The 24,563-nt window shown below is 42.3% G+C and overlaps 1 protein-coding gene and 1 non-coding gene across 14 annotated transcripts; one reads left to right on the top strand and one right to left on the bottom strand.

Moving 5' to 3' along the window:
• Window positions 1-163: 163 nt before the first annotated feature.
• On the top strand, window positions 164-22,010 carry Wdr53 (WD repeat domain 53). Of its 13 annotated transcripts, none has more exons than XM_021255045.2 (4): window positions 205-317; window positions 7,990-8,060; window positions 8,204-8,485; window positions 21,382-22,010. In XM_021255045.2, the coding sequence occupies exons 2-4, from the start codon at window positions 8,055-8,057 to the stop codon at window positions 21,976-21,978; spliced, it is 885 nt and encodes a 294-aa protein (XP_021110704.1). In that variant the 5' UTR covers window positions 205-317; window positions 7,990-8,054; the 3' UTR covers window positions 21,979-22,010. The 13 variants fall into 13 exon arrangements, with proteins under 13 accessions (XP_021110718.1, XP_021110700.1, XP_004834758.1 ...); XM_021255052.2 differs by lacking the exon at window positions 205-317 and adding an exon at window positions 368-488; XM_021255046.2 differs by lacking the exon at window positions 205-317 and adding an exon at window positions 514-3,156.
• LOC147825378 (U6 spliceosomal RNA) lies at window positions 12,106-12,209 on the bottom strand. The gene has a single exon (XR_015441207.1). It is a non-coding gene; the product is annotated as a U6 spliceosomal RNA (small nuclear RNA).
• Window positions 22,011-24,563: the final 2,553 nt, after the last annotated feature.

The following is a 24,563-nucleotide window of genomic DNA, read 5'->3' as shown; positions in this document are numbered from 1 at the left end:
CCTGCCCCGGGGCGTCCGCGGCGCGCCCCGCCTCACTAAGGGCAGACGCCCGGCCGCACCGGCGTCCTCCGCCCCACCCCCGCGGCTCAGCGCGGCGGCAGGAACCGCCCGTCTCGCCCGGCCTCGCCGCTGCGAGCCACGGTCTCCGCCATTCGGGTTGAGGGCACGAAGCAAGGGCGCACGCCCAGCTCGCTCAAGCTTCCTCTCGGCCTCCGGACGTGACCGTTTGAGGGCGGGGGCTCGCGCCCCAAGCTTGCTACGATTGGACGCTGCGGGTGAGGTCATCACGAGGCGCCGAGGAGGCGACCGGGAAGGAGGTATGAAGCTAGTAATCGGTGGTTTTGGGGGTTGCCTTCCGAGGTCTGTTGTTTCTGGTCTGGTAGACTCGCGGCGCTCTCTTGAGCCCTTTTTTATACAAAGTTTCTCTGTGTCACTTGGTTCCTGCTTCAGTCTCCAGCTTAACGCATGTAACTTTTCTTTCCTTGATGGTAAGAACCTTAGGTCTTTTTTTGGCTAGGTTCGAGCCTCTTTCCTTACCTTGGGCAGCTGAGGTCGTCTTTTCCTGGTCAGGCCCTCTTGTTCTGTTGTGCCCAGATCGCGAAGTCCCCAAAGACCACCAAGGAGCCGTTTCCGATGTAAACACACGAGGGTCGTTTATTCAAGCTCGAGCAGGGCCACTCAACCGTCACCGACGCAGCGGCTCAGGATTGAGAGCCCCTAATTCCAAATCAGCAGGGTTTTTATTGTGGCTACCGCAAGGTTTGGGGATGTTCCATTTAGCAGTTACATGATTGGTTGATATTTAGCAAGCATGGGGGGTTGAGGGGTGGCTACATGTAGAGTTTATGGGAAAAAGGAACAATCAGCACATTGACAGAATGTTCTATAGATAATGGGCCCGGGAGCATCTGTTTTCTGGGCAGACAGGATTGAGTTAGGAGCTGTGTCTCTTTTTTTATCTGTTGTCCCACAGCAAGGACATTTTATCATTAGTTTATGGGCACAAAGGAGACTAGGGGAATAGTTGACTTCAGTGAAGTGGAATTTATGTCAAGGCCATTTTACTGTCTTATATTTAAGATGGAGTCAAACTTTAAAATGGAGTTAGGTCTCACAGTTCTACCTAAGTATGAGTACTTTTTCAGAATGTCTGTCCCGGCATGCGTTTAGAAATTCAGGTGGCTATAAATGAATAACCCCTCATTTGGATAACCTCAATGTTAACCACAATTAACCCTTGGGTAAAATGTAGTATTGCCAGATTCACCGCTTAGTGTTCCAGTAGGGAGAGTGACTTGGAGGCTGTATTGTAGTTGGTTTCTTGAAAGAGAAAGAATTTCAGCATTATTTGTTCATACTGCATTTATCCTGCAGGGCCCTAACAGTTTTCTGACATCCTTTAAAGAACAAAAGATTGAGTTAGTCTTTTCTAGAAAAGAATTAGGAAGAAAACCTGCTAAAACTTTGTCAGCCAGTCAACATTTATTTGGTTCTCCTACGGATAGAAATAATAATAACCACAGTGTGAGTGAGGAATTGTACTAGATTGTTTACATAGTTGTGTTTGTGGTGCTGGGGATCCCAGGGGTTTGAACATGCTAGGCAAGTGCTGTACCACTAAGTTGCATTGTCAGCCCCTTAAACTGGTTTTATTATAATTCTCAAGTAATTATTATAATGATAGGTTTCCCAGACTTGCGTAGTAGTCAACTCCAATGTCTTGCAATCTTTATGTAGTAAGAAATCTTGCCTGAAACTTCCGGCTGTGTTAATCCATTTCTTGTTCATTAGTAAAACAAAAGAACAGCGACTATTGTTCCTACCATCTGATATAATTAGGTGTTTATTACTTGCCAGTACCTTCTTCCTGGTTTTCTTTTTCACCAAGCTCAGTAACCCAAATTATTCTTTTTTTTTTTTTTTGTATAGCTGATTGAACTCAGGACCTTGCACTTTCTAGGCAGGCAGAAGCACCACTGAGCTAAATTTTTTTTTAGCTTTTTTTTTTTGGTACCGGGGATCGAACTCGGGTCCTTGCGCTTGCGCAGCAGGCGGCGAAACCACTGCGCTAAATCCCCAGCCCTGAGCTAAATTTTTTATTTCTTAGCAATACCAGTGCCACAGACTTTCAACCATTTTGATTGCTATTAAGCTTCTCCACATCAAGACCAACTTTAGGAAGCCCAACCCTATGAAGAAAAGTTGATCTCCATGCAGCAAGGGTGACTCTCAGGTCTTTCCTGAGAGTTGGACCAAATTTTTCCTGATAAGGTAGTTGTGTTTCTTTCAGATTTTACAGGGTAGAGTCAGTCCATCTGAAAAGGAGGTAAGGAACCATACAGAATGAATAATTTTAAAGGCACAGTGGTGTGTGGCATCTACAGTCCTACCACTCCAGAGGCTGAGACAAGAGGATCATTTGAGCCCAGGAGTTAGAGATCAGTGTGGGCAATTTAGCAAAACCCTTGAAAAAGACAAGCAGATAAATGGAGATGGAACTGGAGAAGTGCACTGCAAGTAGAGATCATTCAGTTATTAAAGACTTTGGCTGTTACCGTGACTCACTACAAGTGAGGTAGACCCTTGGAAGGATCTGATAATTCTGGTGCTCACCTAGTCACTGAGGTGGCTTACATGGCATCTTAGCTTCCAAGTAGCCCAGGTAGAATCTCACAGTAGGAAAAAGTTACCTTTATCACTCCCTTCTTTTTTTAAGTCTTTTACCTGATCACCACTCCCTCCTCACCTTGCCCCTTACCTCATGTTCAGTACCTCATTTTGTCCTCCCACTGTTGAGGACAGCCACTGTGGCTCCACCCTTTCTAGAAATGCTCTCAAAATACCCCACCTTGCCCTCACCCAACCTGATCTCATTAGGTGTTAGAAGGAAGGAATCTATTATCTAATTAAAGTAATCCACAAGAGTGATTAATTGCGGTCTTGACCTTTTAGACACCTATACAGGAAACACAGCTTGTCAACTTGATACATGAATGTGGGATTTCTGGCACTTAATTTATTTCTGGTAGGCTTTCCAGTCCCAGTCAGAAAAACAAGAAACAGTAGCTTGCCAAGAACTTCGGAAACATTGTTTTAATGGAACCTTACTGGAGACCCCTGTGTATCCCAATCTCCTGTTCAGTGCTACAATACATGGTGAGAAGAAAGACTTAAGAGACAGAATCAAAGAGAAAAAACGGGGGGGGGGGGGTCGCTTCTCAATCTTTTGGCTAAGATCGAGTGTAAGAGAAAAATGGGGGAGCCAGGATGGCCATTGCTAAGCAGCAAAGAACTTGGCTAGCCAAAGCCATTGATATTTACTGGTGGCATCATAGATCAGAGTAAAGGGGCTACCCATGTAGCTGCTAGGGATACGTTGCTGATGCAGGCAAGGCTTGTAAACAGAGACAAGACATTCTTGTTGGGTTTGTTTTTTGTGGGGGTTTTTGCTACTGGGGATTGAACTCAGGACCTTGCACTTTCGAGGCAGGCATGGTGCCACTGAGCTAAATCCCCACCCCTAAGGCATTCTTGAATTAGTAACAAAACAGATAAAATACAGGTTGTGGATAGCAAATAACCTTGTCCTTCTAGTTAAGGTTTTAATTTTGGGAATGGAGTTTGGATGAGAGTCATTGGCCTTGGCTGTGTGTTATCTCATATTAAGCCCAGTAGCTTCACAAGCCATTTCTCTGGTCTGTGCCATGGCCACAGGCAGGGGAGGGGGGGTGTTGATATTGTCCCACGTGCCGTCCACGATGCCCCTGTGAGTCACATAGGCTTCGGTCAGACTCACTTCTTAAAACGTGCCAATTGCAAGGTAACTACTATCTGCACTGCTTACAGCCTGCTTTGGGCATGATCAATGGGACAGTCCCCCACGGAACTCAAATTTAATTACATTTTTTCTTCTACCATAGTAGTCTATTTAACACATTTTGATGGTGGTCTTTGGCTATATTTCGGATAATAACCAATAATTTTAATTTTAGGTACTAAGCAAATCAATGCTAAGTGTGATAAATGTAGATTGATTAAAATTAAAAGTCTTACAGAATTTATAGGTTTTTTGAGGCTTTTCCAACTTTTTTGACATTTCCAAAAATTGGTCTTTGATTTTTCTGACTAGGTAGGTGATCAGTAAATATTATCCATGTCATTTAAAGATTAGAAATTTAATTTATTTTTTACTCTGGTGCATAGAGTTTAAGGTTGTGAACTGTTTTGGGTCCTATGGAATTAATACAGGTTACTACTGGTTCCGTTATGGAAAAATATATAGGAACTATATTATTTGTAATAATTCCCTTGACTATAAAAAACATTAATTGCCTAACTTCTCATACTTTGGGGTAGAATTTAACCAAATGTACCTTTTCAATTGAGTTAATTTTTTCCAGAAAAGAATTAGAAAGAAAACCTGCTGGGCCCAGGGATTTAGCTCAGTGGTTCCACTGCCTGCCTTGCAAATGCAAGGTCCCGAGTTCCAGCCCCAGTACCAAAAAAAGAAAGAAAAAGAAAACCTGCTAATGCTTCTGTCTGCCAGTCAACATTTATTTGGATCTCCTGTAGGTTAATAATAGAGAAATAGAAGTACTAGAAGCTTTGTCTCATTCTTACTGAAAACCTGAAATCCCACCAGGAATCCAAAACCTGTATGCACACACATAAAAACAAATCTTAAAGCTATACAGATTTCCTGACTTTAAAACATGCATCTGCCAGGCATGCTGGCACTCCTGTAATCCCAGCACTTGAGAGGGTGAGGCAGGAGGATCACCATGAGTTCGGGGCCAGCCTGGGCTCCATGGGAGTTCAAAGCCAGCCTGAACTACATAGTGAGACCCTGTCTCAAAATAAATAAAATTTTAAAAATAAATAAATAAAATGAAATGGATCCATCTTCCAATTATGGTGATGCATGCCTATAATCCCAACACTCAAAAGGCCCAGTTGGAGGATTGCAGTGAGTTCGAGGCTGGCCTGGGCTACATAGTGAGTTCAAGGCTACTCTGAACACTATGTAGCAAGGCCCTGTCTCAAAAAAAACTGAAAAAAGGGCCAGGGATTTAGCTCAGTGGCTCTGTCGCCTGCCTCACAACTGCAAGGACCAGAGTTTGATCCCCCGTACCAAAAAAACAAAAGAGAAAGAAAATTGATTCATCATAACAAAAGTAAAACCCTAATTTAGAAAAGGGGTCAAAAACCTACAAATTCAAGATAAACAAACTATTTGTGATTTAAATTGTTTTTCCAAAGTTAATTTAAGTTTCATATTTTAAGGTAGGATAAGGCCGGGGATTTAGCTCAGTGGCACTGCACCTGCCTCGCAAGCACAAGGTCCTGAGTTCGATCCCTGGTACCGGAAAAAAACAAAATCAAAAAAAAAAAAAAAAAAGGATAGCTTCTCTATTACATGTTCGTGTGACAATTGCTAATTTTATTTTCAATACCAGGAATTGAACTCAGGACCTTGCGCTTGCCAGGCATTTGCGGCACCACTGAGCTAAATCCTTGGCCTGACAATTCCTACATTTAAATAACATCAGTGCTTATATTTAAAATCATATAAGTGTTGGGGCCCTGGGTTCAATCTCCAACACCAAAAAACTAAATAGATGATGTATCCTTTTTTTTCCTGGGTTTTCTGATCTTTTGGCAAGAATCTTTGTTATGTATATATGCTTCGGAAGGGAGCACAGAATCTTTGTTAGGGCAGGGGATTATTTAAGTACCATACTAATACTTGTCAGCAAGAATCAAACCATCAGCACTCCCCATCTTTACTTCCCTCTGAGTCATTTCCTTTGTAAGGCTCTCCTTTAAATCATATTTGCAAAAAATAAAAAAATAAAAAATCATATTTGCTCCAGTCTCTGTTTGATTAGTTTCCTCCATATACTAATTATGTGCTTCTGTTGAAATAAATGTTTATTTTATTGTTTGCCCATTTTGTCATCTTTATGAAAATTGCTATATCCGATTTTATGACTATGTCTCTGTTACCTTGATCACTAATATATCAGTGATTTTTTGCAGCCTAATTAGTGATTGAGTATGTGAGGGAAAGAGAGAAAGTGTGGTTAAAAGTGGGAGGAAATAAGCAGTTTTGGCTAGCCATAGTGGCACACACCTGTAGTCCCAGCGCTTGGGAGGCTGAGGCAGGAGGATTTCTTTGAGTTCAAGGCCTGCTTGGGCTACATAGGAAGACCCTGTCTCCAAAAAAAAAAAAAAAACAAAAAAACAAGCTGGGCATGGTGGTGGATGCATCAGAATCAAGCTGGAGGACTTGTTAAGACACATCGCTTGGTCCTGCCCCCTAGAGGTACAGATGCAATAGGTCTAGGTTAGGACCCAACAATTTATATTTCTAACATATATTTCTCTGCTGCTAGTTCACAAAGTGCTGTTGGGAAACATACTTTGAGACCACTTTTATAGTAGGATATATATGATGCCACTTTGACCTGCCTAATAAAAATAGAAAAAGTAATAATAGTATTTGTTATGCACCAGATACCATTATATGTGCTTTATGTATATTATCATTGAATTCTCTCAATGATCCTATGAAAAAGGTATTATTATCATCCCCATTTTATAGAGAAGGAAAGTGAATTTTAAAAAACTTGGAGAATTTGGCCATAAAACTCACACTCTAAAATATTATCCATCTTAAGCTCAATGACCCGAGTTCAATCCCCGGTACCAAAAAAACAAAAACAAAAATTATCCAGGCCGGGGATTTAGCTCAGTGGTTCTGCTGCCTCCCTTGAAAGTGCAAAGTCCCAAGTTTGATCCCCAGTACCAAAAAATAAATAAATAAAATATTATCCAGGGCCAGGGATTTAGTTCAGTGGCACTGTGCCTGCCTCGAAAGTGCAAGGACCCAAGTTCAATCCCCGGTACCAAAAATAAATAAATAAATAAATAAAATATTACCCAGATAAAAGGTATAATATGATGGTTATAGAGACCTCTTTTTTTTTTGGTACCAGGGATCAAACTCAGGACCTTGCGCTTGTGAGGCAGGCCCCGGAACCACTGAGCTAAATCCCTGACCCCTAGAGACCTCTCTTTAAAAGACTGTTTCCTCAAAAAATAAACAACGAAGGGCTGGGGATTTAGCTCAGTGGTTCCGGCGCCTGCCTTGAAAGCGCAAGGACCTGAGTTCGATCCCTGGTACCAAAAATAAAAAATAAAAATAAACGAGGGCCAGGAATTTAGCTCAGTGGTTTTGACGCCTGCTGTGCAAGTGCAAGGACCCGAGTTCGATCCCCAGTACCTAAAAAATAAATAAACAATGAAATACTAGAACTCAATCAAACTCTTGAACAAATGAACTTAACAGTTGTTTACAGAGTGTTCCCCCCTACAAAATCAGAATACACATTCTTTTCAGCTGCACATGGGTCATTCTCCAAAATAGACCACATACTCACTCATAGAACATGTTTAAGTAAGTGCAAAGGAACTGAAGTTATCCCCTGTATATTATCAGACCATAGTGCAATGAAATTGGAGATCAATAGCAAAAGAAACCGCACGAATTTCATAAACACATGGAAATTAAACAACACACTTCTGAATAACCAAGACTGTTTCCTGGGCTGGGGATTTAGCTCAGTGGCATCGTACCTGCCTCGAAAGCATAAGGTCGTGAGTTTGATCTCCAGTACCCAGAAAAAAAAAAAAAAAGACTTATCTAATGTAAAATATATTTAGTGTTCATTCTTATGTGAGTCACACATCAAAGACTGGTGCCCTAATGACAGAGAAGCCCTGTTAGGCATGTCCAGTCAGCGTACCACAAGCTTGTGTTCAGCTAGGCTTCTGTGGACTTGAAGTTAAGTGTCTTTTTTCATTGTTATTACTGAATTTTTAAAGATGTCTTTTTAAAATATTTAAGTGAAATACTGCTTGTTACATTTGTCTCCTGCCATCAAGCTCTTGTCTAAAACATGATACAGTTTTTCTTGCTCTTCACAGAGACCCCTGGGCCATGATGGCAGTCAAGTGGACTGATGGACATTCTTCTCCCATCCTCTGCTTGAATGCAAGTAAAGACGGGCTAGTGGCTTCAGGAGCAGTGGGTGGAGATCTCACAGTGTGGGGTGAGGATGGGACTCCATTAGGACATGTGAGGTTCCCAGGCACTGATGACGTGACCAGTGTCGTATTTTCCCACTCCTGCCCCACCAAGCTCTACGCTGCACATGGAGAAAGCATTAGCATCCTGGATGTCAGGGCCCTCAAAGATTCCTTGGACCATTTTCAAGTGAACGAAGAAGAAATCAATTGCCTTTCCCTGAATGAAACTGAAAACCTGCTGGCTTCTGCTGACGACTCCGGGGCAATCAAAATCCTAGACTTGGAAAATAAGAAAGTTAGTAGATCCCTGAAGAGACATTCCAATATCTGTTCCTCTGTTGCTTTTCGACCTCAGAGGCCTCAGAGCCTGGTGTCATGTGGCCTGGATATGCAGGTGATGCTTTTGCAAAGAGTACCTGGATAGTTTCTGAATGGGATTTGCTAAAAGTCAAGTTTATTTTGTTTCATTTTGTTTCCACAGCACTGAGAATTAAACTCAGGGCCTCGTGTATGCTAAGCATGTCTTCTACCACTGAGATACCTCCTTAGCCTCTGGACTCAAGTTATTGGCCAGGCTAACTATATTGCATTATCTATTCTCTATTAACATGTTTTTCCCGTGACCTGCATGTAGGGTCCGTAGCTTGGGAGAGCAGTGGAAGATGATGAAAAATGAAAACACCAAGATTATACTTGAAAGCTGGGACCAGGTGAAGCCATAGCCTGTCGGGAGCTAATGGCTGCCTAGAGTCCAGCACGCTCTTTATTTATAGTAGAAGGCAAACAGGAACAGAAGCCAGGGTAAACAGTGCTACGTGGCCTAGAACTGAACGTAGCGAGATTGTCTCATGATTGGGGCATGCACAAAAATGGAACAAGGAAGAAGGATACATAATGTAACTATCTCTTGGGGCTGTACCATCCAGGGTCTACAATCTGTTTGACTCTCTAGTCTGTGGAGGAGAAAGGGAGTAGGGAGAAGGCAAAGGACCATCTTCAGGCTCAGCCCATGGCATGTTTTATCCAGTTATGAGCCATAGGCTTGACTTCTACATTGAATGCTAGTCTGACAAAACCTAGTAGGTTTTATTTACAGAGTATTCATTACTCTTTAATCTTCCTTTCTCTGCCTTAAGATATTACTAAAACTTTACAGTTCAAATATTTGATTCTGAACATCTATATTTAAGTAGGAGGGTCCTGAAGGCACAGTTGATGCTACCCACTCTACAACTGTGATTTTTAAAATTTTTAAATTTAAAGGTAGTGAAGTTTTGTGGTGCCACCGCCTGCCTCTTAAGTGCAGGGTCCTGAGTTCGATCTCCAGTACCAAAAAAAAAGTAGTGAAATTTTACATTTATTAAAGGTAGGAAAAGAAGTACACTCTGCAGAGTGAATGTCAGCCAATTAAAAGTAGGAAAAGAGGACTGGGGATTTAGCTCAGTGGTTTCACCACCAGCCCCGCAAGCACAAGGACCCGAGTTCGATCCCAGTACCAAAAAAAAAAAGTAGGAAAAGAAGTCCACTCTGCAGGGAGAGTGGGCCATGGAAAGAGAGCTCACCGTGGCCCCCAGGTTACGGCCACCATCTTTTATATTCCCCATTCTGACATCAGATCTACACCATCCTATCAAAAACCTGGTTGATTCCATGCCGGAGGAATTGACGATAACAGTCTCTGATTGGTCCCACGTGCAGGGCTTGGGCTCATGTGTCCTAGATCTCCATGACTGACAGGTCGTACCCACTTGCCCAGACAGCCGGCTTGCCTCATTTCCTCCTGAGAGACATAAATCCCTAACATTCTTTATGGATTGCTGAGGGTGTGGTGATCTCTGTCTTCATGTAGCTACTGCCTGCCAAAAGGGACTGTAGGCCCTGCCTACTGAGAGTTGTGTGCTATGCCTTGGGATGTTGTGGCTTATTGCTGGGCTGAGAAAAACTCATGACATCCAGAATCACAACTGTGTTGTTTAAAAGAAAAGTTGAAGGGCCTGGCCTTGTTTTTATTTTTTAACGAATACCCTTTTTTGGTACCGGGGATTGAACTTGGGTCCTTGCATTTGCACAGCAGGCAGCGAAACCACTGAGCCAAATCCCCAGCCCCCTTGTTTTTATTTTTATTTTTATTTTTATTTTTTTGGTACCAGGGATCGAACTTGGGACCTTGCGCTTATGAGGCAGGCGCCGGAACCACTGAGCTAAATCCTCGGCCCTTGTTTTTATTTTTAAATTTTGGAGTATATTAATTGAAATAGTGTGTCAATATCAGCATATTAGATCCAAGGCTGGGTTTGGAAAGTGACATCACAAGTTAGCCCCAAACCAGAGGAAGACCTCAGGAAAGTAGATATATCTAGGGACCCCATTTCATGGGGGAACTACAGGTGCTTAATTATTTGTTTTCTTGAGGAGTGAAAATGGAATATGCTGGTTTAAATAGCAGAAGTCACAGGTAAGCAGATTTTGGATTAAGTATTTTCAGATAGTTTTAACCTTCCCATGGTGGGAATGAGCGTAATCATGACTTCTTTCTGTTGAGCACTTATTACTTGTCAGTACTGCACATTATCTTAGCTCTGATTCTGATGATACCCTCCTACATAGTTATGGTTCTTTTTTGATAAATGAGGAAACTGAGATTTATATTAAGTATGCACACAGCCATCTGCTTGGAATTCAAACCTCAGTCTCTCTGGCTCCAAAACCTTTTCTTTTTTTCCTCTGTGACACCTGAGACATTCAGAATATCATCAGTAATGTGATAGGAAAGTTTCTAAGTTTGGGGACAGGTGACTTCTAGAAAGAGAATGTGCCCAGAACCAATGTGCTCAGCTCTGTTCTAGGCCTTGAATCTGTGTTCTCAGTTACCTAAGGTACCTACCTTCCTGCTAAAACTCTGTACTCCTGCCAACCATCAGAGACTTTGCCTTTTCACCTTGGCCAGTGGTCTTTACTACTTCTTTACTGCTCCACCAGATATACCTCTTATAATCTAGGGATCCTTGAGGCTGGTTTGGTTGTTGTCACAACGCTGCCCCCTCAGGTCACCAGCATTTAGTTGGCAGAAAAATGTTGGGGCCTGGCAGTGTATGTCCTGCAGTGCTGGGACAGTGCCCAAACAATAAAGTATTCTGCCACCAAAAATGTCTGTAGTACCTCTTAAGGGACACAGTGTCTATCATTCCCTTTGTACTCCTAGGCCTTGACCAGACCCTTAATAAACCTGCATTTTCAACCCTCGTGGCGGTATATCTGCCTATATGGTTGTAAGAAACACCTACACACCCAGCTGAATATTGGTTATATGAAGCAGACTCTAGTGTGTCTTTTTTTTTTTTTTTTTTTTTTTTTGGTAATACTGAGGATTGAACCCAGGGCCTTCACATTGAGCCACATTCCCAGCCCCCACCCCCACCCCTTTTTGAGATATGGTCTCTGTATTCCAGGGTGGCCTTTAACTATGTATGTAGCTCATACTGGCCTCAAACTCACAGTGATATTCCTGCCTCAGCCTCCTGAATGTACTGGGATTACAGATGTGTGCCACCACACCTTTAGAGTGTCTGACTAGTCATTATTTCATCTTCCAGCTATACCAGGTTTTCACTATTGGCTAATTAATTAATCACTAAGCCCAGCAGTTAGGTATACAAAAGTAACCTGGACTCTTCAGATTAGATAAAGAATGGGCATTCAGAATTTCCCATTTTACTTCATTTCTAGGGGAGATGTTTTAGAGGCAGGCAGCCACTAGAAAAATCTAGAAAATAAATACCTATAAAAGGAAGGTTTAGGTAATGGCCTATTTTGATTTGCCTGGCAAAATACTGTAAATACACTGTTCATTAACTTCTACACTGAGTTTTAATGTGACAGCAGCAGGCAAGAAAGCACAACTATGCTTTTTTCTTTTAAAATATGGAACAACTTCACAAATTTGCATGTCATCCTTTTTTTTTTTTGTACCGGGCATCGAACTGAGGACCTTGCACTTGTAGGGCAGGTGGCAGAACCACTGAGCTAAATCCCCGGCCCATGCATATCATCCTATGTAGGGGCCATTCTAATCTTCTCTGTCATTCCAGTGTTAGTGTATGTGCTGCCAAAGCAAGCACTTTGTGTGTATGCTGGGGTTCACACCCAGGGCCTCACACATGCTGGATGAGCTTCTACCACTGAGCTACAGCCCCACAACCATGCATTTAAGAGATTACTTCCTTAGCCAGGTGTGGTGGTACACGCCTGTAATCCCAGCACTCAGGAGGCTGAGGCAGGAGGATCACCATGAGTTTGGGGTTGGCCTGGGCTACTAGTGAGATCTAGGGCAACCTGGAGTATGTAATAAGACCCTGTCTCAAAAAACAACAACAAAAAGAAATTACTTCCTTAATTGAGGTTGAGACTCTGAAGTGTTCCCATATATTTTTCTTAAAACTGGTTGTCTAGGATTATTCTCAATTTAAATAACCAGCAGGCAGGGGAGCCCAACAGTATAGGCATAGTAGTGGAAGGGAGTCCTTGCTAGGATAGTTTTGAGTTATTTCCTCTCTGATTGAACAGATTTTTATCTTAAGGCAGAATTGAATTGTTGCCATGTTCAAGACACCTATCCTTATTACAGAAATTCTCAAATTATTTCTTTTGATTAACACAGGTTTAATTAGGCAAAGTGCACTCAAGGAGGCAGAGGGAGCCAGGCGTGGTAGCACACACCTGTAATCCCAGCTACTTGGGAGGCTGAGACTGGACGATCACAAGTTTGAGCCCAGCCTGGGCAACTGAGCAAGACCCTATCTCAAAATAAAAAATAAGGGCTGAAGACATGGCTAAATTGTAGAGCAACCCTCTGTTCAGTCTCCAGTACACCCAGAAGAAAGAGTTATTTTTGGTTTTGGGGTTTTATTACTAGACAGGTTCTCACTGTGCAGTTCGAATAAGCCTTGAACTCACTGTGTAGCCCAGGCTGGCCTTGAACTCATGACCATCCTGCTTTAATGTCCCAAATACTGAGATTACATGCCTGTCTCAGCCTCCTGAGTGCCAAGATGTGGTACCATGCCCACTTGGACAGACATTTTAAAAGTAGAGTGTGATGAATTGAGATACTTGAGGGCCAGGGATTTAGCTCAGTGGTTCTGCCGCCTGCCTCGCAAGCACAAGGTCCCAAGTTTGATCCCCGGTACCAAAAAGAAAAAGATACTTGAGAGTGCTTGCTTTTTCTCTTTTGTTTTGTTTTGTTGAGACAGGGTTTCACTATGTAGTTCATGCTGGCCTTGAACTCACTTTGTAGCCCAAGCTGGCCTCAAACTCATGACCATCCTGCTTTAATGTCCCAAATACTGAGATTACATGTATGCACCACTGTGCCCAGGTAGAGTGCTTATTTTGTAAATAAGAACAAAATAATATTTATAAAATATGTGTAAGGTATAAAGGATAGTGTTAAATATCTTTGTTCCTACCACTCAACTTTTAGTTTTTTCTTGTCAAGACCTCTGAAAATTAGAAACCATCATATATTATATATATATATTATTTTATTTTTTCTTTTAATATGGTGTGTGTGTGTGTGTGTATCTATGTGAGATTCTTGGCCGATCCAGGGCTTTGCTCATGCCAGGCACACACTTCACTAAGCTGTATTCTGAGCCCCAGAGCTGTCATGTTTCTGTAGAGTACACATTGACTTTCTCAGCCCTCCTCATTTCTGCATCTGATAACCGATGGTTCAAGTTTGTTGTTTACATGGCATTCAGAAGATCCCTAGTACCAGCACTTAGGGATCAGGATGCTAGAGGAAGCTCTTTATCTTGAAAGGGGAGTTTCTGTTTGGAAAGAAATTTTTTGGTAAGGGAATAATTTTTTAGTAGAGTCACTTTGATATGTTTACAGTCGCTTCTGAACATCTGCTAACTGTCCGCTTTCTTTCCCTTTAACCTTTTGCCGAACTATCAGCCTCATATTCTTCATTTTTTTACTTCAGTGTCTCTGGCTCTCCTGCTCAGGATGTTAACTGCTTGAGCAACTGCTTGAGAAATCAAGTGTGAAACACCTTGGAGTCTTTGGCAGTTTCAGAAAATGAAGCATAAAGCGTAGGCTGGGAGTGGTTTCCATGGCAGAGCACTTGCCTAGCATGTGCCAAGCCCAGGGTTTGATCCCCAACATCCAGAGGGAAAAAAGACACCTAAAGAGAATGTAGGAACATTCCAAATCCTCAATACTTGGAAACGACTCTGGAATTGGTAGAATCTTGGATGACTTAACACATTTTTTTAACATTCTTTTTTAAGAGTAGGAAAATTTACTGGGGAATAAGAATAGCTCCTGAGAGACAGGAGGGGTTCTGAATGGGTTGCCAATGAGCCCACCTTTCTGAGAAAGTTTTATAGAGCAAAATCATGAGATGGGTACAGCATGAGTCAAAAAAAGTATAGCCGCTTGGCTAATATTGATCCAATAGTAGCAAGAGGATATTGCTGGCATCATTAGCCTTGGTAGATAATCTATAGTCTTATTCTTGTTTTTAGTCTTAGTCTTGTGGCTGTGTGAGGGTGGCCCACCCCAATGAGATAATGGTTTATTTATACAGGAAATCTCAGAGTGGTATCAATAATTTTAAACTTCTGTTTATCTCTTAGGGAAGTATGTATATCTGGCCAGTGGGGCTTTAATCTTCAAAGGTGCCTCCAGCCACAGTTGTGATGTGTTCTCTTCTGTACTAACTCTCTTGAGGGACTGACCCTCTCTGACTGCCTATAATATTTCTACCTAAATTAGCTGTCTGTACTATTACCCCCTCTGAAGAGGTATCTCTAACTCTGGTTAGGGGAGAATGAGTGTAGTTTCCATCTAGCTGAGAAAGGTTGGTGTAGGGGAGACTGCAGTCCAGGGTCTTCTCCAGAGAGCTAATCCAAGGGGCCTTGGATAGAAGTCATGTTCCAGTTTGGCAGTTATGAACTCCCTTCCCAAGGTTGATGTAGTGAATCCCAGTAAAAGGAGTCTGGCACATCTTGTTAATTCCATCTGCATGATCACTTAAGAGTTTGGTAGTCTGGGGATTTAGCTCAGTGGTTCTGGCACCTGCTGGAATCAAGGCAGGCAAGCGCAAGGTCCAGAGTTTGATCCCCGGTACCAAAAAAAAAAAAAAAGTTTGGCAGCCTCAGTGATAGTTTTAGAAGTTGGATACTTCCCTCTAAATTCTACTTTATCTCTAGAGGGTAGGCAGGCCCTACATGGGTGCAGAATATTAAACCACTCTCAATACACAAGGGTCAAACCAATTCCAGTGTAAGAAGATATTCCAAAGGAGGAAGTAAATTAAAATTGTTTCCCTCAAACAAGGGGAAAAATAGGCATCTCTTTTAATCCCTACTTGGTTTTTATATCCTCTCAAGGCATCCCCGTGACCTGCTCCAAAGCAGGTGGCTGCTATCTGGGAGTGACCAGAGGATAGGTCAGGCTGGACTATCCACTCTTACAATGCACACCCCTCCTTTCTCTGGAAACTCAAATTCCTAACTCCAAAGTGTGTTTCCAAAAGTACAAGTGACAACTGATTCCTGTCCATGTTTAAAGGAAGCATTGCTGGCAAAATTAAACCAATGATCAACAGACCTGAATAACTGCTTTCCAATTCTTTGAAAGAGAGTGTGAGGGAAAAAAGGGGCAGATTGCAAGGGGTCGGAGCACTTCCAAACCTGAAAAAGAGGTATCTAGAGATAGAGGCAAGTAATGGCTCAGAAAAATCTTGCCCTGGGGCCTACAGAAAAGAAGTTGCTGGTTTGTGTTATCTACTTAGTCACCTAGGCAATCTCCCTTAGCAGCAAGATAAGGTTATAGTTTTACACAAGATTCACTCTGTAGCCAGGGATTTAGCTCAGTGGCACCACGCCTGGTTTGAAAGCACAAGGTCCTGAGTTGATCTCCAGTACCAAAAAACAAAACAAAACAAAACAAAAAAACCTAACTACTCTACAGAGTTCTGTGTCTCTATATCTTTAACATACTTATGAAACCTGCCAGTTAAAACTTGTACTCATTGTCCAGCAACCACAATTTACACATTAGCAAAAATACTTCCCTCCCCTACACACATACATGAAAAGAACCAGGTTTAGGAGGAGAGAGAGCCAGGAGGTTGGGGCTTTTTTGAGTATGAGGGAGTGGGATAAAAGAGTAGTTGAAAAATTCTCTCCTGAACTGAATGTGTTTTGGTTCCTTAAGTATAATGCTTAGGAAATAGCTCCTTCTTGTGTCATCCAGAAGTCGGTTCTTTCCACTGAGTCTCAGGTTTCAATTTCCTACACCTGCTGGAAAGGAAACTGTGCCCAGAACACTAGGCGGAGACATCACCTTCATGTGTGTTCTTATGGACAGGCAAAACTCTGATATCTCGTCTGACCCAGAGGTGGGGTATGTATTCCTCATCAAAGATGACTTTCCTGTCTTCGGTGTTAACAAATGCTCATTTTCTATGGGCTCAACTTGAAAGTTCTTAGTTGTTGGATAGAAGGGAAAGGCTGAGACAGATTGGAACTGAAACCTTTTCAGAGTCTCTCTCTCTAATCTTTAGAAGAAACACACCTCCAAAAAAAAAAAAAGAGAAGTGCAAAGTGACAGAAAAAGATCAGAAATGAGATTAGAGGAAAGTCTTCTCTTCAGATGCTCATGATGAGTTAGATAATTTGCCCAGGTATGAGTCATCACTCTCAGCTTGGAGGCAAGAATGGAGCATCTCGAGAGCTAAGATTAGGGCTCGGTGATTTGGCTCAGTGGCACCGCACCTGCCTTAAGCACAAGGTCCTGAGTTCGATCCCCAGTACCAAAAAAAAAAAAAAAAAAAAGAACTAAGATTGCCTCCTCACCAGCAGAAGATCAGGCCAGAAAGGAAACTGAGACAGAGCAGGCTTGACATCCCCCTCCACGAGCATGGAGTGGGGATCAGGCCAGACTATCTCAATGAATCTTGTCCTCCCAGATTTAAGGTCTGCAGCCTGTCACAAATAACTGGCTGAGGGAATCTCAAATTTGTATGAGGCATTTATATATCATAAACTAGATTTTATTTTTTAAAAAACATTAAAAGGGCCAGGGATTTAGCTCAGTGGTGCTGCCACCTTCCTCGAAAGACCAAGGTCCTAAGTTTGATCCCTGGTACAAAATAAATAAATAAATAATTTTACAAATTCACGTTTTGGTTAGTATCAGAGTCCACTAGGGGACGTTCTAATATTACTTTTTCCTGTCCCGCTTGTCTGAGATAAGACAATAACCATATCAGCTAAACAAGTAAAAACTGGTCAAGCTAGGAATACCAGTAAATTCAGCAACTAGTAAATCCATGCACTAAACAGGGACATAGAACCCTGCTTGCAAAAATAAAATTTCCCATCAAAGAAACATTCTTCCCATGTTATCAACTTAAATTTACCATCATTTGACAAAAAGCAGGGCATAAAAAGACAAGCATAGGACCCGGGATTTAGCTCAGTGGTTTCGCTGCCTGCTGTGCAAGCACAAGAACCTGAGTTCGATCCCCGGTACAAAAAAAAAAAAGACAAGCATAAAAGACAAGGCATAAGCAACTAGCAAAAAAGAATGACAATTTCTGATTACCTAAATGAGTCACAATCCAGAATCTATGAGACAAAAGCAAACACTTCTTTCCAATTGTCCTGGTAGAGCCTCCAAAATGAGATGGGGGAAAAATATGTTACTCCCAACCTGCTAGATGTCAAATACACTGAGTTTGTGTTCCCCAAAGGAGCAATGGAGGTTAAGAGTAGAAAATTTTTCTCGTTTTTGTTGTCTTCTGGAGCCATGAACTGTTGCCCTTCTGGCACCCTGCCTTGGAGCTAGCTGATTATGGACTGAAACTTCTATGAACTCTAAGCCAAATAAACCTTTCTCCCTTTAACTTTGGGTATCAGGTATTTTGTCTCAACAATGAGAAAACTAATAGAAATTTGGTACCAGAGAAGTGGGGTTGTTGCTATGACGTTGCCTGGCCATGTGGCTCAAGAGTCCTTGGAACTGGCTTGTGAGAAGGGGAAAAGTTAGGAAGTATTTCGAGATGCTGGCTGAAGAAGTACAGCTGGGGAAAAAAAAAAAAAAAAGAAGAAATAGAGCTGGAACACCTTAGGCTGTTCTGTATGGGAGATTCTAGTCAGAGTCCAGGAGACCAGAAAGCCAGTAAAGACCAGGCTCAGGAGATTTCTGCTGAGAAGAAGGCTGCATTGGCTGCTGGACTTCAGATTATGTGTGTTATGTCTTGGCAGAAAGTTTGTCTGCATTTTGCTCATGTTCAAAGTCTGCCTGAGACTGAGATTAAGGCCGGTGGACTAATTAATCTGGCAGAAGAAATTTCAAGGCAGACTAATGTTGAGGCAGTGGCATGGCTACTCTTGGGGGCTTTTAGCCAGATTTATGTTGAGAATCAAGGGCAGAGAGCCCAACAGAATGATTCAAAATGTTTTGAGTTTGGTCAGAAAGGAACTCCAGTGAAGTTTCGGCCTGCAGAGATAGAGCAGAGGAGATCTTGATTGCTGAGAAGGAACAGGATAGAAAAGACGGCCTGAGGGCATTGCAAGCTTCAAAATTTCAAAAGTGAAAGAATTTCCTCAGAAGAAAGCCCCAGAACACCATGTTCCAGAATGGTGGCAACAGCCTAGAGAATTTGTTCCTCAGAATTGGATTCAGAGTGCTCAGCCATCCAAGTACTTGAGCCCTACAGCCAAGAGAGCGGGAAGATTACTGCTCCAGCTGGCAGCAGACCTTAGCATCATCCACATGGTGTTGATTTTAGGCACATGCAGAATGTAAGAGTTGTGTGGTCAGGAAGGCTTTCACCCAGATTTCAGAAAAAGGCCTGGGAGGGCAGTGTGTGAAGCTGTGACTGTGAAGCCAAAGGTTCAGTGGAGATGCCAGAAGTTTGGAGAAGCCAGAAGCATGGATGGTCTGAGGAAAGCTGCAAGGAGGAAGCAGAACTAGCCCCAGAGAGAAGCCATGGGAGGTCCAACCACCAGAAGTGCCATAGGGGTGGAGCCACCCAAGCCCTTTGGAGTTTACAACTTGCCAGAGATCTCCAGGGGTGCTGGAGGTGGAATTGTGGGATTTAATGTTTGCCCTGCCAGATTTTGGTCTTGCTTTGGTTCCATTCCTTTGTATCCTTCTGTTTGCGACTTTTGGAATGGGAATGTCTATCTTGTACCATTGAGTGTTGGAAGTGTTTCACTTTCTTTTCATTTGTACAGGGGACTAAGATTTTGCCTTAAATCTCAGAAGAGACTTTAGACTTTATGCTGAAACTATTAGGACTTCGGCAACTCTTAGATATGGACTAGATGGGCCGGGGATTTAGCTCAGTGGTTTTGCTGCCTGCTGCCCAAGTGCAAGGACCCAAGTTCGATCCCCGGTTCAAAAAAAAAAAAACAGTATAGTGCTGGCATAAAAATAGATCTGTGCCTTCCTTCCTGGGAGTGCTTGTTTCCTAGTGACCATCAAATAGAGAAAAATACAAGGATGATTAAAAAAAAAATGGAGGAAGAAAATTTATTGGGGAATAGGAATAGCTCCTGAAAAATAGGAGGGGTCCGGAATGGGTTGCCCAACTTAACACATTTAGAGAATTTAAAACATACAAAAATGCTTCAGCTGCTGAAAACATATTGTGTTTGAATGTCTTAGGAGGACAGGAAATATGATCCTGGTATTCTAGAGGCTGTAGGAGAAAGAACTGGGAGTGCCTGCCAGTGCAATGAACCAGCAGGTTCTGGAATGTCGGTTTCCTGTGTTGATTGTTAGCAGCATTGGTGATGATAATCTTAGTAGTCCAGATCTATGCTTTTGACTAAACAAAGTCATGCCCATCCTAGTATCCATTAAAACTAAGTTGTTAATTCAGGGATGATAGTGGATTATAAAGCTGTCTGTTCTCTTTGAAAGAATATTTTTTCATATGACATCAGTTGAGATGGGAAGAGAATTGGTGTGTTATGGTGTAGAGTCCATTCACAAAGCTTTTTTGTTTTAAACCTGTTTAAAACTACCACCTTGTTTAAATCAGTCTAATAGCTCCAAGCTCATGCTAGAGAACAACAAAAAGCCAGTTGTAACGCTAGGATGTCACATTAATCTGCAGACACATTTGGGATTTTTGCTCATTCCAGGGTTGTCCTAGGCATTAGCAAAGGTAAATTAAATCTCAAGAAGCAGAAAAGCCAGTAATATGTGTCAGTTCACATTAGGCACTAGATGTAAGATGGAGAAGTAGTCTGGGATGGCTAGGAGAGCCTACTTGGAGGGACAGGGATGGACAGTTTAAGCCCCTAGGATGGGTAAATCGGGGTAAGCAGAAAGGAAAGCAAAGGAAAGGGGAAAAGATTCCAAATAATTTCAGTGATATCCCAGATTTAGTTTATTCAGTTCATAAGAGACCTTTTACTTATAACCAGCATAGACTAAAATTAACGATTTTAGGACCAGTTCTCTTTATGTTGCTGAGACTCTGACCTCAAGCTCCTGGGTTCAAACAACCTTCCTCCCTTAGCCTCCCAAGTAGCTGGAACTACAAGCACATGTCAATGCACTTGCCATAACCTCCAGTTTTACCTGCAATGGAGAGGCACTTAGAAAAAGTGGCAGCTGCTTAACAGTATACATTCATAGGGTCTATTCATCATATTTTTGGACAGTGGTGGCAAATCTATGGCGTGCAGAGGCCTGTCAGCACATAAGCCAAATCACCTCAATATCACCCCAGCAGCCGAACATTCAGGTTTAGTTGCAATGTTGGCACTTTGTGATTAATAAGCGGGTTTTAGGTTGCAGTTTGGGCACTTATCTCATCACTGATTTAGGATCTTGTTTTGTCAATTTTACTCCTGTCTGCATTCTGGTTTTAGTCAAGATTTAGGTAGCATTCTGCTGGCATATGTGGTAGCATCTTTTTTGGTGTGATTCTGGTTTTTGGGTTTTTTGTTGTTGTTGTTGTTGTTGTTTTTGACAGGGTCTCACTGTGTAGTTCAGGCTGGCCTTGAACTCACTATGTAGCCCAGGCTGGCTTTAAACCTGCTGTGATCCTCCTGCTCCAGCCTTGCAAGCGCTGGGATTACAAGTGTGTGCCACTACACCCAGCTCTGTTTGTTGGTTTGTTTTTAAATACTGCTAGGAAGGTGCCCTATCAATCATTCTCAGACTACTTTGATGATTTTATTAGAAGCTAAGTAAGCACTGTAGTTGAGGAAAAGGCTAGAACTCTGTGTGACTGTGACCTCATCTTATTTCAAGGTGATACTGTGGAATCTGCAGAAGGCCAGGGCGCTCTGGATCACACATCTCCAGGAGGATGAGACAGAAGAAACAGAAGGCCCACAGTCCCCCTGCCAGCTCTTAAACCCTGCCCTCGCCCACTCCATCTCTGTGGCATCATGTGGCAACATTTTCAGCTGTGGCGCAGAAGATGGCAAGGTGCGAATCTTCAGGGTGATGGGAGTCAAGTGTGAAAAAGCACTGGGATTTAAGGGCCACACCCTAGGGGTGTCCCAGGTCTGCTTTCTGCCAGAATCCTATTTGCTGCTCACTGGAGGGAATGATGGGAAGATAATGCTGTGGGACGTGAGCGGTGGAGTTGAAAAAAAACAGAAGAGTCCCATGAAACAGACCCACAGGAAGAAAACCAAGAGGGCAGCTTATGCCAAGCAGGGTGGGAACAGCAGCAGCGCATCATCAGTCGGAGAAGAGCCCGGCAAGATGTCCCCAAAGATGAGCATTGAGCACGGAGACAAAGTGAACTGGCTCATGGGTACAAAAATAAAGGGGCAGCAAAACATATTAGTAGCTGATCAAACCAATTGTATATCTGTATATCCCTTAAATGAATTTTAAATCCAATAAAAACATTTGAAGAGCTGGTGAAACTTATTTTCATTTTTTACAAAATCCTGCCTCATTTAAACTGTCTCTAGAATCACGCCCTCTCATTGTGTACATTTTAAGTTATTTGAACAAAAGATGATAATTGGATTATATTTCATGTAGTTAACAACATTAAAATTTGGAGAAAGAGGGCCGAGGATTTAGCTCAGTGGTTCCGCCGCCTGCCTCACAAGCGCAAGGACCCGAGTTTGATCCCCGGTACCCCCCAAAAAAAAATTTGGAGAAAGAGAACTAATATGTATTGAGTATTGACTGCATACCAGCCACTTTACATGTATTTCATTTCTTATTACAAATCAATGAAGCAGGTAACTTCCCCCATTTTATTGGCACAGGAATCAAGACCCAGAGCTGTTAATTAACAGCACAGCTTGAGGCACAGTTACTTGCCTGGAAAGGACCTCCACTGTGTTGTTACACCTCCTGCCTGGGGATGCACATCCTGACCCAAACGTGGTCACCACATTAGTTATAGCACCATTTCTGGACCCAGGAGGTCACGAGGAGCCTAAGCAGGTTCTAAGAGGAAATCTTGTTCTTGGTAAGGCCCAGAGGCTTCGCTGACAATTACGTATTTTTGTGTGTATAAGAAAAGGATTCTGGGGTCAAGTCACTTTAGAATGTTACGCAGCAATTCAGGCCACAACACCGGTGGAGCAAGGATAAACTACAGCTATAAATAAGCAGAATTTCTGACTAAGCACAAAATACAACATAGAAAGAGAATAGAGGCCAAGATAGCAGAGCAAGTGTTTCATTTCAGCATGGCCTGGGTTGCTTGCTGTCTTTTCCAAGTGTTCTTTTAGCTTTTGCTTTAGTGCCTACACTTAAACCCCAAGTTTTAAAGAGAGAATGATTGCTTGCCATTGTCCTTATTTGTGGAGAGCTCTTTTTATTTTTTTATTTTTTTGATACTGGGGATCGAACTTGGGACCTTGTGCTTGCAAGGCAGGCGCCAGAACCACTGAGCTAAATCCCTGGCCAAGAGCTCTTTTTAATAAGCCAAGTTTTAGACAAGACTCTTGTTGCAAGTGATGGAGTCAAATTACTTGGCTTAACCCTTCAGAGGTTGAGGCTAATCTGAGTAATGCAAAAAAATGCTTTTTACCTATGGTTAAGAGGTAACACAGCCAGGTGTGGTGGCTCACATCTGTCATTTTAGCACTCTGGAGGCTCAGGCAGGAGGCTTGGCATGAGTTTGAGGTCAGTCTGAACTACATAGTGTGACCTTGACTCAAAAAACAAAAATAAGAACAACAAAAACTGCAAAAGAAAGTAAAGGGGTTGAATTAGACATCCCTAAAGTGTCTTCTGTGCTACCTTATGAAGTGAAAACAGTTATCATAAAATTGTGCTTATTTGCTTATCTAATCATTGTGATATGTAGGAAATTTTCAGAAAGTAATAATCATCATGGGGGCCGGGGATTTAGCTCAGTGGTTTCACCGCAAGCGCAAGGACCCAAGTTTGATCCCCCGTACCAAAAAAAAAAAATCATCACGGGCAACTTCTTGAGGTTTTAGGAGAATCTTTTGAAAAATTACCCAATTTTAATCAATTAGCCCAAGAGCAGACACCCACTCAGATCTCCTAAGCAAAAGGAGAAATTTACTTTTACTATCAGGACAAGGGGGAAACAGGGAGGACAATTCTCTCAACCTAGAGCTGAAATGTAGCCATGCTTCACTTGGGTCTCTAACTAGGGAACCCATTAAGAACCAAGGAGGGAGCTGGGCCTGGTGGCCCACACTTGTAATCCCAGCACTTGGGAGGCTGGGGCAGGAGAATCACCATGAGTTCAAGGCCAGTGTGAATTACACACCAACACCGTCTCGAAAAATAAAAACCAAGGAACTGTGCACAGCAAAAGAAACCACCAGCAGAGTGAACAGACAACCCACAGAATGGGAAAAAAAAATTTTACCAGCTACTCTTCAAAGGATTAACATCTAGAATATATAAAGAACACGGGGCCCGGGATTTAGCTCAGTGGTTTTGTCGCCTGCTGGGCAAGCGCAAGGACCTGAGTTTGATCCCCAGTACAAAAAAAAAAAATTTAATAGAATATATAAAGAACTCAAAAAATTCAGACCCTCCCCAAATTTAAAAGACCCAATCCAAAGATGAGCATCTGAAATGAATAGACATTTCTCAGATAAAAAAGTACAAACAGCAAATAAATATATGAAAAATGTTCAATATCACTGGTCATTCCAGAGATGCAAATTAATACTGAGATTCCATTTCACTCCAGAAAGAATGGCTGTTATCAAGAAATCAACCAATAATAAATGCTGGTGAGGCTATAAGGAAAAAGGAACCCTTCTCCACTGTTGGTGGGAATGGTACAACCACTGTGGAAATCAGTGTGGCAATTCCTCAAAAACTAAAACAAGAGGTTCCATTTGACCCAGCTGTGCCCCCTTCTAGTTATCTTCCCAAAAGAATTAAAAGTGTCATGCTACAGTGATACATGCACATCCATGTTTATAGTGGCACAGTTTGTAGTACCTAAATCTTGGAAACAGCCCATA

This window comes from Heterocephalus glaber, unplaced genomic scaffold (genome assembly GCF_053883595.1).
Source record: "Heterocephalus glaber isolate CG9 unplaced genomic scaffold, H.glaber_assembly_v1.0 deba00001504, whole genome shotgun sequence".
Lineage (NCBI taxonomy): Eukaryota > Metazoa > Chordata > Mammalia > Rodentia > Bathyergidae > Heterocephalus > Heterocephalus glaber.
Note: the sequence above shows the minus strand (reverse complement) of the source record. Positions and strands in the feature narration are given on the sequence as shown.

What these genes read in the sequence shown, in the direction of transcription:
- Wdr53 (XM_004834701.4), top strand. Translation starts at nt 8,003, where the DNA reads ATGATGGCAGTCAAGTGGACTGATGGACATTCTTCTCCCATCCTCTGC. An exon ending in CATGTGGCCTGGATATGCAG is followed by an intron (nt 8,486 to 21,381) that starts GTGATGCTTTTG and finishes TCTTATTTCAAG; the next exon opens with GTGATACTGTGGAATCTGCA.